The following is a 14,084-nucleotide window of genomic DNA, read 5'->3' on the forward strand; positions in this document are numbered from 1 at the left end:
TTACCACAATGCACATCTATCCAGAAGTCATTGATACAACTCAAAAAAAATTTCCTCTTTAATTTGACTTTCATACTTAACAAACACAGCAACAAGATTTTTAATAGATTTGAATTTAATACAAATGAATCTTGATCTCGATGAAAAACATCTATGGTTCATATACACTTTCACGTCAGGATGTGAGATGTGAGGTATAATCTTGAGCTCACTCAAGCATTATTCAATATAAACACCTTTTCTCACCTTCCATTACATGTGTGGTCATTGGTTCCTTCCTCTGTATGAAATTCCATCATATGAAACCTCCGACCCCATCACAGTGTGCACACCATTCCACCATTGTATATCATTTTTACAATGATACAGGCCTTGTCCCATACTCCAATGGTGCCCTAGAAAGAAAATGATGACATTTTGTCTTTTTATAATAATTTGAGTGTCAAATACACTTTTTTATCGCATTATTGTAAAAACCTTATTTTTAATTAAATTACATAGCTTCCATGATTTTCTTTTTGGGATAAGACATTAACAATGCTATCTAAATATCTCCTAATAAGAAAAACTTCATTGGTCAAAGAAAAAAATAAGAAATATCCTCATTACTCATTAAACACGGGTCTTTCCATTACTCCAATACACGGGTAAGAAAAACTTCATTGGTCAAAAGATTAAAAATATAAATATATATATATATATATATCCTTATTACTTGTCAAACACGGGTCTTCCCATTACTCCGATAACGACCCTGAGTCTGATAAGAAGATGATGACTTTTGTAGTCTTTAGAGTATCAATTACTCTACTTTATTGCATTGTGAACATCCTTATTTTTCATCTAAATTACATAATTACAATTATTTTATTTGATTATTTAATATTTTTTAATTAGATATATCTTAATTTTATTAACTTTACCAATCTTAACATATTGGTGAACTAAAGTATCTTTTTTTTATTAAAATAAAAATTATTTTATTAATAATAAATAAATTTAAGCAAATCTATTAATGTTTGTTTCCTTATTCTTTTCAACTGTCATATTGATAAGTCTCATACTTTGACTCTAGAGCATTGAGAGTACCAAATTAGGCTTTCCATCAATTTTTGGTGGACCCAAATTCTAGTTTCCTAATGTAAGGTTAAGATTGGAAGATATTCCTCGATATTCTTCCTGAAGGGAATTTTATGAAACCTATTTTTCTTCCTTGTATCTGGGCTGTTTGCAATATAAATGGGTGAGCCAACAAACATTTAAAGCTTTTATCTATATATATATATAGAGGGAAATGTTCAGCAATAAACATTTTGACAAACATTTTGGCAAAACATTTTTTAAAACATGGGTTAGAGATTTTGGAATGGGCTGATTTTTGGTGAGGATGATCTCTACGGTGAGGAGATCATCATCACCAAAAATCAGCGAATTCCAAAACTTCTAACCCCATCAAAAATGGTTTACAAAAAATGGACGGTCCACGATTTTTCAACTTGTAAACTGCGGCTAGAAGTTTTGGAATGGGCTGATTTTTGGTGAGGATGATCTCCTCACCGTAGAGATCATCCTCACTAAAAATCAGCCCATTCCAAAAGCTCTAACCCATGTTTTGAAAAATGTTTTTTCAAAATGCTTATCAAAATGTTTGTTGCTGAACAGGACCTATATGTATATAAATTTTTTTTTTTTTCATTTTTAAGAAAAGGTAAGATACCTTTCCAAATTTACTTTTGTTGTAATGGACGACCCAAACCATTATTTATTTTAAAAATTCTTTAAGTCTTCGAAGAAAAAAAAAAAAAAAAAAATATATATATATATATATATATATATATATATATATATATATATATATATATATCTTTTATATGTACCTAATACGGGCCTTGTCCCACACTCCAATGGTGACTTAGAAAGAAAATGATTGACATTTTGTACTTTTTATAATAATTTGAGTGTCAAATACATTTTTATTATTACATTATTGTAAAATCGTTATTTTTAATTAAATTACATAGTTTTTATGATTTACTTTTTGGGATAAGACATTAACAATGCTATCTAAATATCTCTTACTTAGAAAAACTTCATTAGTTAAAGAAGAAAATAAAAAATATATTTATTACTCGTCAAACACGAGTCTTCACATTACTCTGATACCGACCCTGAGCTTGATAGAAGATGATGGCTTTTGTAGTCTTTAAAGTGTCAAGTACTCTACTTTATTGTATTATGAACATTCTTATTTTTCATCTAAATTACATAATTACAATTATTTTATTTTATTATTAAATATTTTTTAATTAGATATATCTTACTTTTATTAACTTTACCGATCTTAGACATGATGAAGACCTAGAATATTTACAAAGACACAAGCCAACTATGTTGCAATGGATGATCCAAACCATTATTTATTTTAAAAATTCTTTAAATCCTCCCAGAAAAAAATAATATCTTTTTTACATGCCTAATACGGGGCCTTGTCCCATACTCCAATGGTGACCTAGAAGGAAAATGATGACATTTTATATTTTTTATAATAAGTTGAGTGTCAAATACATATTTTTACTTGATTATTGTAAAATCCTTATTTTTAATTAAATTATATTACTTTCATTATTTACTTTTGGGATAAGACATTAACGTTATAGTAGAATGAGAGCAGTCAAACATGAGAGACACGTTGTAAGTCCAGTCAAACGTGAGAGACACGTGCAGTCAAACATGAGAGACACGTAGTGCTCACTCTGTTTTCTTGATGGGGTACACATTGCTGTCTGCCATTCCATTCCATGTAATAATTTTACTATAAATATAAGATGATTTTTCACTGATTAGTCAACAAATAACATTAGTTTTAATAAAGAAAAGAAAAGAAGATGATGATGAAGAACAAGAGTTTCTTCTTTGTCTCTCTGTTTTTTGCTTTTGTTCTTATAATAATAATACAACAAGAAGGAGCATCAGCATCAGCATCAGTAGCAGCAGAAGCTTTGGTGACATGGAAAAAGAGTTTGATCTCTCACTCTCACTCTCTTGATTCATGGTCTTATGATCTCACCAACACCACCACCACCTCCAGTACTTGCAATTGGACTGGAATTACATGCGACAACTCCTACCAGAGCATCATCGAGATCAATCTCCAATATTTTCAACTCAATGGAACTCTTGATGAATTCAACTTCTCGGCCTTCCCCAATCTCACCTCCCTAGACCTCTCCTTCAACCAATTGTCTGGAGAAATCCCAACTCAAATTGGGTCTCTTTCAAAACTCATTTCTCTTTATCTAAGGTTCAACTATTTCACAGGTATGATCCCTTCTGAGATAGGAAACCTCTTAGATCTCCAATCTCTGCATCTTGTATACAATAACCTAGCTGCTGCGATTCCACATGAGCTTAGTAATTTACAAAACTTACAGGATCTCTATCTTGGTGGAAACCATCTAACGAATCCAGACCCTATTCAGTTTAAGGGCATGGCATCACTGACAGAGCTCTCACTCTTTCGTAACTCATTGGGACGTGAGGTTCCCCCATTCATCTTTCACTGCCCCAAACTCCAAGAGCTGGATCTGGGAATGAACAAGATCAATGGCAAGATACCCCACGAAATTGGTCTTCTAACTAACCTCACATACCTTGATTTATCTAATAACCCGTTTACTAGTGGGCCCATACCATCTTCCATAGGTAACCTTAGGATGCTCCAGTACCTATATCTCTCGAATACAAGCTTGAATTCCAGCATTCCCAATGAGCTTGGATTTTGCACCGACCTTACTTCCCTCGACCTATCATTCAACAACCTCTCTGGTCCTTTGCCTCTTTCCATGCCCTCTCTAACTCACCTAATATACTTGCAACTCAATGATAACCAACTATCTGGTCAAATCTACCCACATTTTCTGTCCAATTGGACCCAACTCCTTGTCTTGCAACTCAATAACAATAACTTCACTGGAATAATTCCTCATGAGATTGGCGATTGCAAAAACTTAACATTCTTGCAACTCAATGATAATGATTTAAATGGTGAAATTCCTGAATCAATTTACAATTTGAGTTCTCTAAATATCTTTCAAGCCTCCCGTAATCAATTGCAAGGATCTTTTCCAAGATGTTTGACTAATTCTAGTCATCTAGAAATTCTAGACCTTGGAAACAATAAATTACATGATACCTTCCCCTTCTGGCTAGAGTCATTGCAATCATTGAAGGTCCTTATATTGAAATCCAACATATTCTATGGTCCCGTTGAAAATCCTCTAACCAATTCTGGTTTTCAAAAGTTGCATGTCCTTGATATTTCTTCCAATGGGTTTTCGGGACCTTTGCCTACAAAATACTTTCAGAGTTGGAAAGCGATGATGACACCACAACAAAATGAACTTATGGTGAGGGAAAAGTCCCCAATGTATATTGGAGAGCAACAAAATCAATATTATAATCTCTCAATTATCCTCTCGTACAAAGGACAAGAAAGGGTATTAGAGAAGATCTTGACCACCCTTATCTCTGTAGATCTCTCCAACAACAGATTCCAAGGTGAAATTCCAAAAGTGATAGGAGATCTCAAATCTCTTATTCTACTAAATTTGTCTCGCAATGACCTCATAGGTCCCATCCCATCCTCATTGGGGAACTTGAGACAGCTCGAGTCATTGGATCTCTCGCAAAATAAGCTTTCAGGGGAGATTCCTCAGCAACTACTTCTTCTTACATTCCTTGCAGTGTTGAACCTTACACAAAACCGTCTTGAAGGAAGCATACCACGAGGTAAACAATTTGATACGTTTTCAGATGCTTCTTATGAGGGTAATTCACGATTATGTGGAATTCCATTATTAAGACTATGTCCAGATGTCAATGCGATTTCACCACCAACGACATTCCAACAACACAAGGATTCAACATCTACAAGTGACCCTGATTGGAAAATATTTATGTTGATAGGATATGGATGTGGAGTGGTAATTGGCATTGCAATTGGATATACCATATTTTGGAATGAAAATGGATGGCTCACGAGGATGTTTGACGGGGAAAGATGCAGGCAAGTCAAAAGGTCGAAGAGGATCAATAGACTCCAAGTAAATCGAAGAGAATAAAGGTAGTCCAAAAAAACTTTAGTTTAAATATAAACAATGTTACCAATGTTTTTGATGAAAATTTGTATAAACTATTGTAATTGGTACCATATATCTATAAATAAAGTCATCTCATTTTTCAAATATTATCACTCCCAAGAAAACTAAGAGACAAATCTATTATAAAGAAGCAAGTCTATGTCTTCTAATCCTTCCAAAATGTCTAGTAGATTTTGATTTCATTGCATTAGATTCTAAAAGCATGTCACTCTTGCTTTTGACTAGAAGACCTTTGTCCAAATTTAACTCTATCAAGTCCTAGAGAAAAAACTTAAAAAAAAAAAAATGGCATGACTTTTACGACATTTATCAAGATAAATTAATGAAAGTATTAGAGTTTATTCCTTTCTTGAGGACCTATGCTTCCTCAGGCATGGTCCTATGCATTGTGTTCGTTTTGCAACTGTAATATATTCATTTTGTGTACCTTAAGAAGACCTATCAAATGGCGAGGTTGAAAGAAAAAAAATGAAAAATATGAATTGTAGAGGTTTTTTTATTCATCTCAAGATCTACAACTCCTATCAAGATACGCCAATAAATCATTAAAATAATTGAAAATACAAAAAAGAACGCCAAAGAATTTTTTAAGTGGTTCGCAAACATGCCTACATCCATAGGCTCGAAGAGCCGTTTCATTATGTTCTGAATCTCCCTGTTACATGAATATCCCCTTCACTAAATAACTCCAAACCTTCATATATAAAAGAAGTTCCGACCAAAGTCTTAAGTTAGACTTGGATCCCAAAAAGATCCAAGAATTTGATATATAAAATAATTAAGCTTGAACTTTTTTCTTTCACCTACTCTTGGAAAGAGTAGGAGCTCAGTTCCTTTAATGAACCGAGCTTAACCTTAGCCTGTTTTTCCTGCACCCTCTTGAGAATAAAGCTTGGATCATTAAATCGATCTTAACCTTTGCCGTTTGCCTTGTTTTCCCTCAAGAGTAAGGCTAAGTTCATTGAGCCATCCTTAACCCTTGCCTTTTGCCCTATTCCCCCTTCAGAGCAAGCTCGGTTTGTTGAACCGACCTTAACCTTACTTTTTGCCTTGCTCCCCCTCAATAGCAAGGCTCGGTTCCCTTATCGAACTAACCTGAAAATTTTGAACAAACAGAAGTCAATATGATTTATTGAAAGATACTTTTAAAAACACATGTTCATAAAATAATCTTGGTTATCCTTCTAAATTTGAAAAGATATCAAGTACACTTTTTCTACCTTAATGAAATTTTTAAAGAAAACAATTCTTATTAAAATCTTAATGAAAATACATTTTTCTATAACCTTGAGTCCGAGTCCTCAATTATACTTGGGCCGAGCTCCCAATAGAAATTAATCATTATACCCCCCCCCCCTCCTCTCCTCCCCTCCCCTCCCCTCCCCTCCCCCAAGTAGATCATGATGGGTTAGAAATTGATAAATAAATTGAACCTCTCAACTCAACGAAGTCCTTAGACTCGATCGAGTTGGGCACTAGATTAGTCCCCAACCTCATTTCTCAAGCCGACCTAACAAAAGAAAAAAATTAGCTTAAATTGATTAAGCCCCTGTGAAATTTAAATGACTCAGTAAGGTACACTAGTTGATCAAAATCTAGAGCAATAAACTTGATTCGACGGAGTCTTGGGACTCGACAAGTTTTTTATTTAAATAAAATATACCTTATTGTGTGGTAAGAGATTTTTTATTGAACTAATATTTTTATATGCAATTCGATAAGTTGGGTTCCATTAAACCCCCAATTTCTAGCGTTTTACCCTGTCAAACTCCTAATAAATAAATTTGACTAGCTTGAATCAGTCTTGAACTTAGCCTCTCCGTCACTTTTATGACGAGTTAATTCAAGTAACAATTGGGGGGTCACGTGGAATCCTTATTATGGGCATGAGCTAAACCGCCAAGCAAAATAGTAACTCCGTACAATAGTTGGTCCCTTATCATTTTTATAATTATACAAGTTCAAAATATGGGTTTGGTTTACATTAAAATTATGCATGGGCATCGCATCAAAATGAATCATTTCACCCTTTTGTATACTTTTCCAATATACATCAATTATTGATACACCTCAAAACTTTTTTCCTCTTTAATTTGACTTTCATACTTTATGAACACAACAACAAGATTTTTAATAGATTTGAATTTAATACAAATGAGTCTTGATCTCGATGAAAAACATCTATGGTTCATATACACTGTCACGTCAGGATGTGGGATGCAAGATACAATCTTGAGCTCACTCTAGCATTATTCAATATAAACACCTTCTCTCACCTTCCATTCCATGTGTGGTCATTGGTTCCTTCCTCTGTATGAAATCACATCATACGAAACCTCTAACCCCATCACAGTATGCACACCATTCCACCATTGTATATGAAATTACATCATTTTACCTCGAATTATAAAACACATTCTCTGCCACATATACCTCATTATAACCCCTTTTTCCACCTTTGTCAGCATATCATAACCCTTTGGGGGTATCCTGTTTTGATGGAGACAAGCCTTGTTGTATCACTGCCTTAGGCCAGGATTAATGCTTGTTGTAATGACGCCCTCTATATATCCACTTTTTACTAACATCAAAATGGAAGTTTGTGTCAAACACTTGATTCCATATCTTTTCAAGTTCATACTTAATTTACAAAAATAAATAATGGGTTTTTAGTGTTTCGAGCTCCTAACTTTTACAAGTTAGGACAGTCCCAACTCTATTAAATTGACATTTTACCCTTACACCTTACTAAAAGATCAAAATACCCCTAAACCTTGTCAAGTTTGTCTTGGGAGTTGTTACCTAGACTTGAAATCTAGTACATAGTAGATGGTACGGATAATTTTACACAAAACTTCTTATTGAAGCTTACTTCATCATTTTTACACGTATCTTCCTTCTCCATGAAACTTCGACTATAGGTATTTTGTTCTCTCTTTCATTTTTACACGTATAAGCTATTGATATATTGGTTGTCCCTCCATTTTTACACAAATAACAGCAACGAAGCTCTATTTTTACGTAACAAAACTTCTGGTATTAGTTTTGTGGACATGGGATTTTCAATATTTTTGAAACATCCCACCACTTTGGGGTGTTTTGGAGTCGCCACCATTCAAATTGGTAAGATGGTGTGAATGGTCACTCGATGTCTCATTTTTGAAAATCATATCATTTTTTATGTGATGACTCTCGTAGGATAATGCATGTGGTCTAACCTTTGATTCAAGGTAAGGGGGTCCATTTATGGAGTAGGGAAGGTGTTAAGCACCTTACTCCATCCACGTAATGTGGTAACCTCGGATTCAGTTTTTTTGAAATAAAAAGAAAATGAAAATCGATGTGTGCCCTCAAGTGTAAGGGGCTTTCGATATCGGTTCAAATCATTAAGGGCACCCTTATGAAGAAGGGGCCCTTTGGCGATTTAGACCATAGTGGTGTGTGTGTAAATGTGTAGAGAAAGGGAGAGTAGAAGAGGGAAGTTGGGGGGTGTGCCTTTTTTCCAACCCACCTTGTTCCTTCCTTGACTTTCCTTGACTTCTTTTTTCCTTGCTTGATTTGTTTGAGAGAAGGTTGAAAGTTGAGATGAGTTGAGAGTTGGGTGTTGAGAGTAGAGTATGAGTAGAGAGTTGAGATGAGTTGTGATTTTTTTAGAGTTTTTTGTCAAATTTTCATTAGTTTGGATATGGGATTTTTTATTAGGGATTGAGAGTTGAGAGTGATGGGGTTTTTATAGAGGTTGTGGGATTATTTTAGGGGTATAATGGGGTAAAGGATTGGGAAGTGGTAGAATGATATGGGGTTTAAGAGAAGGATGGGTGTAATTTGATGGGGATTGAAGGGTATTTGTGTAAGAAGGTTAAATGGGTGAGTTTTGACCTAAATGGTTTGGATCCAACCCAACCCATTTGGATTGAGTGTTTGGTAAGGTGAGTTTAAGATGGTGGTTGTGATTAAATGGTATTTGGTTTAAGAGAGTGGAGGATTTAATGGGGTGATTGATGATATTTTGGGAGGGTGAGGGAGATGATGACATGTGTCAAAGTGGGTGAAAATGAAGGGTTGAGATGAGTTGATGGGAAATGATGAGTGTTTGATTTGAGAGGATGAGTGTAGGTTTAGATTGTAGATGTAGGTTTTGTAGGAAATGATGGGAGTAGATTAAGGGAGGGTGATAGGTTATAAGTATTTGATTTGAGAGAATAGATAGGATAGGTTAGGGTAGGGTTATGGGTTGAATTAATTTTTGGAAAGAAGTAATGAAGTTGGTTGGTTGATTAGATGAGGGAGGTGGAAGGGGGTAATGACATGTGTCATATTAGGTGATTGGTTGTGATGTTGGGCTTGGGTAGAGAATTGGACTTGGGTAATGTGTTGAGTTAAAAAATGGTTGGATTTTAGGTTGTAGGTTGGGCTTTGGTGTTTTGATGGGTAGGGTTAATTTAGATGGGCTTAGGTGATGGGTTTAGTTTGGATTGGGTTGAATAGGCTTGGACTTGGGTTGAGTTGGGTTTAGAAGGATGGGAAGGGATTTGGTCCATGGGCCACGTGAGAGGCCTTGGGCCGTTTATTGAAAATAGGATGACAAAACACGTTGTATTTTTGCAGGTTTGGGCCTCGGAACCCATTCCAATTTTTACGATTTTTGGGGCATTTTGTGTCGAGGGCCCGGTCAAATTTGGGTGTCTACAGCTGCCCCTCTTTGCAGAAATTGCGTGCAAAGAACTGCAAAGAATAGACGAAACCCTGATTTGTACGGACCCGAGGATTTTGCTCAGACAAGTTTGAAAACACTAATTTGATTTGATAAATTTGATGGTAAGAAGTGGCTACCCTAGCACGGGGTCTGACAGGGTGAGCCTTTTGATTTCCTTGACCTCGTGGCGCGGAGTTTATGTGAAGTCTCGGATTTGTGATAGTTTGGAGAAAAACTTTGAAACGGGAGTTTTCTAACAAGTCTTGGACAAATGAGTTGAGCTTTTGCAAAAATGCTGTTTTTCAACTTTTTTGATTTTTTTGAGATTTTTCTTCTTTTTTTTTCTTTTTTTTATTCTTTTATTTTTTTTTATTTTTTTTTAATTTTTTTGATTTTTTGATTTTTTGATTTTTTTTTTATTTTTGATTTTTTTTTTTTTGTAATGGTGCATTTGATTCTCAATGGTACAAGCAATATGGTTGTTAACCGTTGCCACAGATCCAAGAGAGAGTTTTGTCGTTGATGCACAAGCAATATGGTTGTTAACAGCTGTCACTGATCCAAGAGAGAGTTTTGCTGTTGTTGGACCACATGCAATATGGTTGTTAACAGCTGTCACTGATCCAAGAGAGTTTTGCTGTCGTACCACGTACAATATGGTTGTTAACAGCTGTCACTGATCCAAGAGAGAGTTTTGCTGTTGTTGGATCACAAGCTAATCCCCTCGGCATGTTGTTTACAATACCTTACAAAGAAACTCTCTCAAGTCGAAATCAGAGGTGGAGGGACTTGAAATTCTGCTATCATCACTTGAAGGGCTCCATTATAGTTTTCTACTAGCTTGTTGGTGCGACCTCAAGAGTCATTGCTCTTGAAACAATGTTAGAAAACACGGTGGGCCACTGATTCACATCCATAAGGATCTTAACAAGGTTAATGTGATTCATGATAACAACGGCAGTTTCTCGAGAAGCTTCTGATTTCAATCCAAATGGTTTTGGCCCAATTCCCTTCGGAAATGTTTGTATGTACTCATCTTCACTTAGAGTCTCATAAGCATGATCAAGGTTATGAACCCACCATTGTTCCCCTCAGTAGGCCCGGAGAGTGATCTTAGGAGAGGCTTGCTCAGGGTTCCGGTTTTGATGCCTTCACGTCTTACCTGGTGAGTCATGATGTTTTGGACGCTGAGGTAGTGATGATGGGGAAAGCTGCCCAAATTTGTGCCTTGGAAGAGAGATTTGATTATTTCTTCATTTCTCGTCGAGATGCATGATTAGCACAAAAAAAAAAAAAAAATTTTAATTGGTTTTTTTTTTATGAAAAGAAAATAGGTTTTTTACTTACTTGGCCTCAGGTGTATCTATTGCTTTGAAAACATGATGTTTGAATAAGTCCTAGATTTTTCATCATCGGCCAAAATAGTAGTTTTGAAAACATTTGAATTTTTGGTGATTTATCTTTGTCGAATTGGTATTGTAGATCCAAAATATGAAGACTTTTGAAAAATCTTTGTTATCTCGATGATATTTGTGTTTTTGCCAACTACTGAGGACATAGATGTCAGCAGTTCTCAGGCTCTTTTTAGAGTCATCCCCAGTACCCCAGTACTGGGTGAATATCGATTGAACATGGGACTTGGGATTTTGGGAAATTTTCGCCGTTCACAGTTTATACTCATGCGGGCCAGGAGTTCTTCTTTTTGTTGTTTTTTTTTTTTTTTTGTTTTTTTTTTGCTTGTCCCTTTATTGCCCCTAATGCCAGTTACGGTTTTCACCAGACCCGGTTTTCACATTTTTGCGCATCGATGCCTTTTTGGGTTTTCATCGTGCCGGTGGCTTTGATCTTACCATAGTTTGATTTTTTTACTCATAGCGCCCTTTCAGGTTTTCACTATGCCCTTTCAGACTATGCTTGTATTTTTTGGATTTTTACATTACAAATCTTGTTTGGAGCCTCTGTGTCTTTGTGGCTTGGTGACTCAAGTTGAGCTGCGAAATCGGCGACTCTACTCTTGTAGTGGCGCTCTTTCTTGAGTAACAGATCTAGATTCCCCTCTCGAGTTTACTGACGACTATTCGTGGTTCGGCAACTCAAGTTGAGCCGCAAGATCGGCTACTCTACACTTCGAGTACTCTTTTTTTTCGAATATCCGATCTGGACTCCCCTCTCGCGTCTTCCAACGACTAATAAGACTTGAGGTCCGGATCAAGCTGCCAGATCATTGGTGCTACCACCGTCATTATGATGCCTTAGAACATTCCCTGATCCGAAAGGACTTTTGATGGGACGAAGTGTTGGCTAAGGTTAAGTTTAGTGGAAAGATACAAAAAAGGTTAAGGTAGGTTCGTCTAGAGTGGGTTGGACTTGGGGGTTCGTCTATTTTTATTTCGAAAGGTGATCTATGTCTCCTTACAGCGTCTCTCGAACTTGTTTAGGTTGGAAATTTGGGTCGAGCTCAGATCAAGTGTCCAAGTTTTTTTTTGAATTTTTTTGGTATTTTAGTCGTTCACAGTTTATCCTCATACGGGCCAGGAGTACTTGATGCTTTGACTTTCTGATTTTTTTTTGTTTTTATTTTTGTAACGTTGACTTGCCCTAGTCTTGGGTTAAGAAATGAATGTGATGGCTCAAAGGGGTCGACTAGGGTTAGATAGTTGTTTTCAGACTAGCAAAGATGGCCTTTCGTCATCTCAGGGTCAGATCTCAAGTGTAATATTTTTTGACAGTGTCAGCATTGATTGGTTGAGGAAAAACTTGTCCGTCCATCTCTGTAAGGATCAAAGCTCCTCCTGTCATCACCTTTTGCACAATGAATGGTCCCTCGTAATTTGGTCTGAATTTTCCCCTAGCATCTTCTTGTATCGGTAAAATCTTTTTCAAGACAAGGTCTCCTGGTGAGAAATTTCGGGGTTTGACTTTCTTATTGTAGGCTCGAGCTATTCGTTTCTGATAGATCTGTCCGTGGCAAATGGCTGCAAGGCGCTTCTCTTCAATCAGATTTAGTTGATCAAACCGAGCTTGAACCCATTCTGTTTCATCAAACTCTGTTTCTTTTAAGATCCGGAGGGAGGGAATCTCGACCTCAACGGGTAAGACTACTTCCATCCCATATACCAATGAATACGGAGTTGCCCCAGTTGAGGTTCGAAATGAAGTCCGGTAAGTATGAAGGGCGAAGGGCAACATGTCGTGCCAATCCTTATAAGTGACTGCCATTTTCTCGATGATTCTTTTGATGTTTTTGTTGGCAACCTCAACTGCTCCGTTCATTTTGGGTCTATACGGTACAGAGTTGTGATGAGTGATTTGAAAGTCCTCGCACATCTTGATCATATCCTTGTTTTTGAAGTTCTTGGCGTTATCTGTCACTAACCCGCTGGGAAGTCCATATCTGCAAATAATATTGTTCTTGACAAATTTTAGAACGCTGCTCTTGGTGACATTAGCATAAGAAGCTGCTTCTACCCACTTTGTAAAGTAATCGATAGCGACTAGGATGAAGCGGTGCCCATTTGAAGCTTTTGGCGAAATCTGTCCAATAACGTCCATGCCCCAGAGTGAGAAGGGCCAAGGAGTAGTCATATTGTGCAATTCCGAAGGTGGCGCGTTGATCTTGTTGGCATAGATCTGGTAGAGATGGCATTTATGGACGTGTTGATAACAATCACTTTCCATTGTTGTCCAGTAATATCTCATTCTCATGATCTTTTTAGCAAGCATGTGACCATTCATGTGGGGTCCGCAGACTCCACCATGCACGATTTCGATCAGTCGTTTTGCTTCTAGTTCTGCCACACATCGGAGTAACATTTCATGATGTGATTTCTTGTACAAAATGCCATTGCTCAGGAAGAATTGACTTGCTAGCTTCTGGATAGTCCTTCGATCGTTGGACGTTACGTCCGATGGGAGAGTTCTATCTTCGAGGTAGGTTTTGATATCGAAATACCAACTTTTCTTCAGATTCTTCGACTTCGACGGGTAGGCAGTAAGCTGGCTCGTCTTGAAGTCCAATCTCAATAGGGTCAATGATTAAGTCCTCCGAAATACTGATCATAGAAGCAAGCGTAGCTAGTGCATCAGCAAATTGATTCTTAGCTCTCGGCATATATGTGAATGAAATCCTGTTGAAGCTTGAGCTTAATTCTTCGAGGTACTCGTGGTAAGGGATCAATCTCTGCTCTCGAGTCTTCCATTCTCCGGTCGTCTGATAGACTACTAGGCTT

At 36.6% G+C, this 14,084-nt stretch overlaps 1 protein-coding gene across 1 annotated transcript; it reads left to right on the plus strand.

Annotated features, from left to right (window-relative positions):
- The first annotated feature begins 2,857 nt into the window (after nucleotides 1–2,857).
- Nucleotides 2,858–5,243, plus strand: LOC147382800 (uncharacterized). Its single transcript, XM_086428943.1, has 2 exons — nucleotides 2,858–3,398; nucleotides 3,615–5,243. The coding sequence occupies exons 1-2, from the start codon at nucleotides 2,886–2,888 to the stop codon at nucleotides 5,118–5,120; spliced, it is 2,019 nt and encodes a 672-aa protein (XP_086285069.1). The 5' UTR covers nucleotides 2,858–2,885; the 3' UTR covers nucleotides 5,121–5,243.
- The last annotated feature ends 8,841 nt before the right edge of the window (nucleotides 5,244–14,084 follow it).

Source organism: Akebia trifoliata, chromosome 16 (genome assembly GCF_017979445.1).
Source record: "Akebia trifoliata isolate Shusen 1 chromosome 16, ASM1797944v1, whole genome shotgun sequence".
Taxonomy (NCBI): domain Eukaryota; kingdom Viridiplantae; phylum Streptophyta; class Magnoliopsida; order Ranunculales; family Lardizabalaceae; genus Akebia; species Akebia trifoliata.